Source organism: Athene cunicularia (genome assembly GCF_003259725.1).
Source record: "Athene cunicularia isolate RWA chromosome 28 unlocalized genomic scaffold, athCun1 chr28_part2, whole genome shotgun sequence".
Classification (NCBI taxonomy): Eukaryota; Metazoa; Chordata; class Aves; order Strigiformes; family Strigidae; genus Athene; species Athene cunicularia.
In genome coordinates, this window is record NW_020799140.1 from 329,288 (window position 1) to 336,252 (window position 6,965).

The window sequence follows — 6,965 nt, forward strand, 5'->3', positions numbered from 1 at the left end:
GCTTTGCAGAGCTTGACATTTCCCACTTTTCTGCATCAAGACCCTGCTGGCAGTGGGCAGCTGGAGGCTTCATTTCTTCTTGGCCATGGTATTCCTCAGGTGACAGATGGCCCGGTGGCTCGCCAGCTCGCCAGCCAGCCCAGCAGGGCTCAGCGCCACGGCGGGCACTGGGACAGGGCCTCTCTGCACCTGCCAGAGGGGACCGGATTGTCCTGAGATCCGTCAGGACCGGTTTGCAGGGTGGTGGCAGAGCCCCTGTGCATCGCCCGGTCCCAGCCCGGGGTGCAAACCCTTCAGCTGGGAAATGCCTTTAGAGGGGCGGTTTCCGTCTTTGCCACAGCACAGCGAAGGCGGTGATGGGCTCTCTGCGGGGCCGCTGCCAGCTGGCACCCATGGGTGCTGCCAAGGGCCTGCCGCTGCTGGATTGCCCTCCGGGGGGAGGTGAGGGGCGGGTGGTGTCATGCCTCAGCTCTGCTGCCTGCTGCTGCCCTTGCCCCTGACCCGAGGCCTGTTTACTCTGCGCCAAGCTGTGCCGCCCGTGAGTCAGCGTCTGAGGTGGGCCAGCAAGGCTGTGGAAGCTCTCTGGGTGCTGCCGGGGTGACACCCTCGCCAGCAAATCTGTCCCGCCACGCTGGCCCCCAGCCCACCCCTGCGTCGCACCGCAGCAGCTCTGTGGGGACCCCAGGCATCCCTCCTCAGCTGGCGGGTCCTGGGCGTCTTTGCTGGAAGATTTAAGCTCCACCTTGTTTCTCTCCTTGCCCGCCAAAGCTCCTTTTTTTCCTTCTGGAAGAGGAAAATAATTAATTGAGCAAGAATTAATCGAGAAGCAGAAAATAAAGCTGCCGATTTTCAAATGAGACGTGAGGTACTGCAGGACTTGCCCACTGCTTTCTGCTCTAAGCCTGTCCTTTGGGTCCAACTCAGGTTTGTCCCGCTCCAGCCACCGCCTGCTCTCGTCTCTATTCCTGGCCTGAAGAGCCCTGCGCTGGCAGAAACCCCCTCGTGTTTCATCACCGGTTGAACTCCGGTGCATGCCGTCTCCAAAGCAACAAGCAGCTAAAATTGGTAGAAAGTTTGATCTGAGCCTGAGCCAAGCTTAATTTTTAATTGCTTCTAATTTCATTCTCTGGGCTGAGTTTGCCAAGCTGGGCAGAAAGGTCGTGGCAACAGGTGCCGGCTCGGTTACCCGCGGGCGGCGCTCCGGCCCTTGCCGGGTTGGAAGCCTCAGACGGGAGCAGCCGGGCTCTGCCATGGCTCAGGGGGATCCCGGCGCGGCAGCTGCCTTGCTCCCCCCTCTCCAGGCCCCTGCTGGGCTCTCAGATCCCCTGGCAGCCCCGATTGTCCCCGCTGTGGCGGAAGAGATTGAGCACCTTGCTCCAGCCCCTGGAGGCAGGGGGGCAGTTTTTCAGCTTTTGCTTTTGTATGTTCAGAAGACCAGCATGATGCGAGGATTTGCCGTTAAATCCCAAACACCCTGTGGCATTCCTGAGTCCCTTCCCACCCCTGCAGCCTCCCCTTTCTCATCCCATGTCTGCAGTCTCCCTCTTCCCATCCCACCCCATCCCATCCCATCCCATAGTCAGGCAAGCAATCACGGGAGTGTTTCTGGAATGCAGACACAGGGAAAAGCGTATTCTCCACTCGAGCTCCCTGGAAGGCATCTCTTCTTCCAAATGTTTCCCCGAGCACGGATTAGGAGGCCACATTCCCAGTGTGGTTCACGGCTGCCAGCAGAGAGAGTGAAAATTGTCTGGTCCTGGCTCAGAGCCTCTGGAGCCTTCCACAAAAATCCCCAAACACGCTGTGCTTGCGCTGACAAAGCAAACAGTTATTCAAATGACAAAGGTCACCTCTCCCCTTTCTGACAGCTATTTTTGCACCACGTACTGAAGTCCAAGGGTAAAGGAGCTGCAGAGCCAGGCATGGCTCCACCCCTTGCACCGGCGCAGGGTATTAGAAGGATTTGGGAGAGCAAGAAACCCTCTCGGGGCAGAAGGCAGGAGGACAGGGTCCCTCCCACCCGGTTTTCCCACTGATGTCCTCCAAAATCATCCCAGCGAGCCCCCAGCAGGGGTTGAAAACATTTACAGGATGTGGTCACTTGGGGGTTTGCGCCCGGCCGGGTTTCACCGAAGCCCTGAGGTCTGCCCCGTAAGGTGTGGGGAGCAGCCGTCAGCATCTCACCACCGATGCCTGGAAAGCAGCGAGTCGGTGCCAGCGGCTCCCGGCCCTGCGAGGCTGCCCCTGCGTCACCAGTGGCTGCGAACACCCACGTGCTGCACCCAGACGCGGCTGGGGGCTTCTTGGGACACTCACAGAGGTGGAGAAAACCACCAGGAGGGCTGAGGCCGCTGGTGGTGCGGCTGCTGCAGCTGCTGGCACAACCCATAACTGCCCCGACACAAGAGCAAACCCTCTTCCTTGGCACAGAGGTGCCTGAGGCATCCCCGAGGCCAGGGAAGGCGTCTGGCCCCGCTGTAAAACTCGATTTCTGACGTTATTCGCGTTTTCTGCAGAGTCCTGTGCAAAGCTGGTGACGGGGTGTCCCTGGGGAGCCACGCACCGGGAGGAGGAATATGCACAAGAAACTGCTGGTGGGTTTTCTCTTGTTCATCCAGAAAAAAATCCTGGTGAGAACAGAGCTCCCCGGCAAGGAGCTGCTTGCCGTTCATCCTTGTCACATTAAATAAAAATCCTCCCAAGCATGTAACATGTGGGACCCGGGTGCTGTGCAAGGCTGGGAACCCCCCCCGCTCCCCTCTGCACCCTGACCTTGCCATCCCCAGGTGGTTTTTTCCCAAAGGAAGATATTTTCTGGCCAAGGGTATGGATTTGGGTGATTTGGGAAGTGGCCAGTTAGCAGAAGCAAACCCGAAAGTTCCCATTTTAAAGTTCCCAGCACAAATCCTAGTTTTTTTTGGCTGAAATGGAAGAGTTGCGGTGCTCCATGGTCTTGGAGAGTCACTGCCAGCCACGATGATCGCGGCATCCTCAGCCACTTTTTTTTTTTGGCAGGAAACGTCCCATTTTGGATTCCTTTTTTTGAGGTGGGAGGATTTTTTTGGACCATGCTCAGGATTTAACTTTTCTCTGTGCCCTGCAGAGGGGAAGCAATTTTCAGGCCCCCCCTGAGCTGCATAGGGGGGTTCTTGACATCGGGATTTTTTCTCTAGGTACCCGATTTTCTTTGCGGTGGGAGGATCCCTGGATGTCAAACCCAGAGAGCTCCGAGGGCACACGCTCAGCACCAGGAGGGTGGGTGGTCTGACGCGAGCCTGCAAGCTCAAAGCTCAGACACGGGCTTGGACCCACTTCAGCTTTGTTACCGTCTGCCGAGCAAAGTCCCACGCATCGAAACACATGTCTACGTCAGGTAAAAACTCCACAACATTTGTTTTTCTAAGAAATTCAAACTGAACAGAGGTAGCTCTGTCCCAGACCTGCGTGAGTAGATCCACTTCATGCCCACGTGTTCCTTCTCCAGGCTGTGCAGGCAAAGCCGGGTGCAGGGTGCCCCAGGCCTGGGACCTGTGGGTGCTGCGTGCTGGGCAGCTCCCACTTGGGAAACCAAGACCCACAGGCGGGTCTAGGGAGAGCTCAGACCCACCCTGCGGGCAGCGAAATGCTCATGGTTACAGCTAAGGAAACCGAGAAGCAGCCAAGGTCACTGTCACAGCAGCAGAAAGCACCGGGGCTGGAAATGGAGTCTGGGGATCTGGAGCCTTCCCGCAGCCCGCTGGGCTCCCAGTCCCCGCTGCCCTTTCCAGCGAGGTGGCTGGGAAAGGGGCTGCTGGAGCTTTTGGTGCTTTGGGGCGTTTTCGTCTGGTTCTGTTCAGGTTTTTACAGCAGTAGACAGAAAGCAGTGGGTTTTTTTCATCTCCTAGTGCCTGCACATCCTGTGGGGTAGGGTGTGAAAACCTGAAAAAATCCGGAATCTGAGCGTGGAAATCAAGAAAAACCTTGGCTGAAGATTAAGATATATTTATACACCCTATTGGAAATTGTTCATGACAGAGAAAGCCTTATTTCTGTCACTTCTTGGGCCCCACCCTTCAGAGCCCGTGCTGTCCCTTCCCCTTGCTGTCTTGAGGTGACCCTCTGCAGCTGTAGGAAACACCCTGACTTCCCAGCTGCGCCCCGAGGCCGGTATTCCCGCACACCCCGTTACGTAGCTGAGTACACGGTTTGGAGGAAGCTGGTCGGGTGGGCTGAGAAACATCACCGCTCCCTTGCCTGGTCCCCTGAGGTATGGCCGTGCCTCTCCCTCTGCTTTGGCCACCAGAGCTGGACGGGAAGCACGAGCATCACATCTGTGAACTGGGCAGGAAGGCTCTGGGGAGAGGTTTGATCCCCACCGGGGGGTTCAGGACTGTGCCCAAGTGCCCAAGTGCTCTTCCCCTGCATTGGCTGCGTGAGGAGTGTGTCTGCTGGCATCCCCCAGGTAACTCTGCAGCTTTCTCCTACGGGTTGTCAGAAGCCGGCAGGTACCTTCCTGGGCCTCGTGGGGATGCAGGGACAGGCAGGGACCCAGCGGAGCCCTCAACAGACGTGGCTGCCACTGGCTGGGGGTGCAGCACGGCCAAACCCGGCAGCAGCATCGTCCCGGCGCTGGGGCCAGCCGCGTGCTGGCAGCTTGACTCCAGCCACCTCACACCCCCCCTCACTGCAGGGGTGTCCTGGTCGGACCTGCCGCACCAGGGCAGAAGGGGACGGTGAGAAATAACCTCCTGAGCAAAGCGAGAGAGGAACGCAGCGTGCAGGAGAGCTCAGGAGGCCAAGCAGCACTTAGCCAGCACTCACCCAACAAGGTGTTGGACAGAAGTGCAGGTCCCTGAGGGCCAGTGTGGTCACCCATCCCGCGTGTTCTGGGGTGGCTAAAAACCTTCCTGGGCAGCAGAAGTGACCCTGAGGTTTAGCACATGGCGCAGCCAAAAAAGCCATTTGTGCTGCATCAGGAGACCCAGGCCAGAGGGGTTGTGCCAGCAGGATGGAGGGGTCATGGCCACCGGCAGATGCCGACTGATAAATGCCGAGCAGTGCCAGAACCGCCTCCAGCCCCATCGCAGAGGAGGGGCCGGGTGACCCAGAGTGACGTCGGGGTTGTGGATGCAGTTGCCGTGGGCTCCGCTCACGCAGTGGCTCTCTCGTTCTTCCAGAAACGGTGAAGGGAATGAAAGGGTGTTCAGAAAACATCTGGAGAAATCCCCCGTCACCCCCATGTCCACCAAAGGCTCTTCCAAAGCCGCTGTCTCTGTCACTAGCCAAAGGCTACTAAAAAAAGGCAAGGCACTGTTGTTCTGATGGAAAAGCAGAGCCCAGTCTTGGTTGCAGTGGTCCAGCTCTCCCCACATGGGCTTGGCAGCGAACTGAGCATGCCAAGGGGCAGCCTCATCCCCGGAGGACCTGGAGCTCCCTGCGCCGATGCGCTGCAGCCGCGCCGGCGAGAGCCCCTAATTCAAACTGCATGTTGTTTAAATCGAGAGAAGGCTGTAAAAATAAGGGTCGGATTTCTCCAGCTGCCAAGCCTCCCACGTTAACCCAAGCCCTCCGGTTTCCTGCCTCTGGCATGTGTGACCTTCTGCACAGTAACCCCAGTGCTCCCCAAGGAGCCCCGGGATGGCAGGAAGAATAAAGGGTAGCGAAGACTTGTGCAACCCTCAACCAGCCCCGCCAGGAAAAGAAGGAGGCTGCTTGGACCGAGAGTGCTGCGGGCCTTTTATGTTGGCTTTCCAAGCATGAGAATGGGCTTCCCAGCTCCGGGCTAGCGGTGCCTGGGATCCTCCCTGGGTCAGAGGAACCGCCGGGTGGCTGCGAGCCTCAGCCTGTCCCCCAGCTGGGCACTGGTGGCCTCGCCCCTGGCTGCCAGAGGTTTATCCAGCACTCGTGGGGAAAACCCGAGGAGAGAGGACGGGAATCAAGCCCTGGTAACGGGGGTGAGCTCCCATTACAGCCGGTCCTTGCTGGGGGTGGACAGCTGCAACGAATTTTCCGTGTTTGTGACTCACCATGCTTGGAAATTTGTCTCTGCTCGTGAAGCAGCACCGTCAAGAGCAGAAGCTTTCACGAGCTCACTGACAGGGATGAGAGGGTGTCTCCGGCCCTGGGGAAGGATGATGCTGGTGCTCAGGCAGCCTGTGGCATCCCACTTTCACCGGTCCCCTCGAGGCAGCGAGGGTCAGGGTGCAACCAGCCGGGCTGCCAAGCACTGCTGGGTGCCAAGGCCAGGAGCACGCCGCCCCTCTCCGCAGCGGGGAGCGATGGGTTTCTGGTCCAGCAAAGCTCACGCTTGGGGAGAACGGGAATAAGGAACCCCAGCGCGTGGGGATTTCAGCAGGCGGAACTGTTTTGCTGGGCTGGGCCCCACGGCTGTGCGATAGATAAATCACTGCCAGGCCCAGGTTTGAGCAGAGACCAAGGCGGATGAGGTGCCCGCTCCGGCTGGGAATGCTGCCAGGGCCTGTCTGGGTGAGACGTGCTGCTGCGCTCAGCCAGGGGCCAGTAGGAAATCCCTGTTGGATGTCTCCCGACCTCCGCTGAATCAGAATAACCGTTCCTCTGGAAAACCTAAATTTATCCCTGAAGCGGTGACAGCATAATTCACATATGCCCTAATTCCCTCTCATTGGAGTCTCCCTTACGTTTGCCTTTTCCAACCATAGAGCAACGCTATGAGCAACCCTCCAGTAAATCAGCATCTCTCCTCTCCCTCCTGGTGACGTGAGCCTGGGGCTGAGCAGCTGCAGGAATTCATGCGAGTCCAGACCAGTCTGAACTTTCACACAGTGACCCACCAGGTCAGCGTGGGAAGGAGTGGGATGGAGAGAGGCAGAGAACAAAGACCCATCGCAGCCCATCTGCTCACAGCCTGCCATGGACAGGACAGCGACAGGGATGGGGACGGGGATGGGGATGTGGACAGGGATGGGGATGGAGACAGGGATGGGGATGGGGATGGGGATGGGGAC

General features: G+C 58.4%; 1 protein-coding gene across 1 annotated transcript in view; it reads left to right on the plus strand.

Moving 5' to 3' along the window:
* Positions 1-356: 356 nt before the first annotated feature.
* ANGPTL4 (angiopoietin like 4) overlaps positions 357-6,965 on the plus strand; it is a 19,696-nt gene continuing 13,087 nt past the window's right edge. Inside the window, exons 1-3 of the mRNA XM_026865136.1 lie at positions 357-441; positions 2,517-2,594; positions 4,442-4,712. Coding sequence (XP_026720937.1) covers positions 357-441; positions 2,517-2,594; positions 4,442-4,712 — 434 coding nt within the window. The remainder of the gene's footprint in view (positions 442-2,516; positions 2,595-4,441; positions 4,713-6,965) is intronic.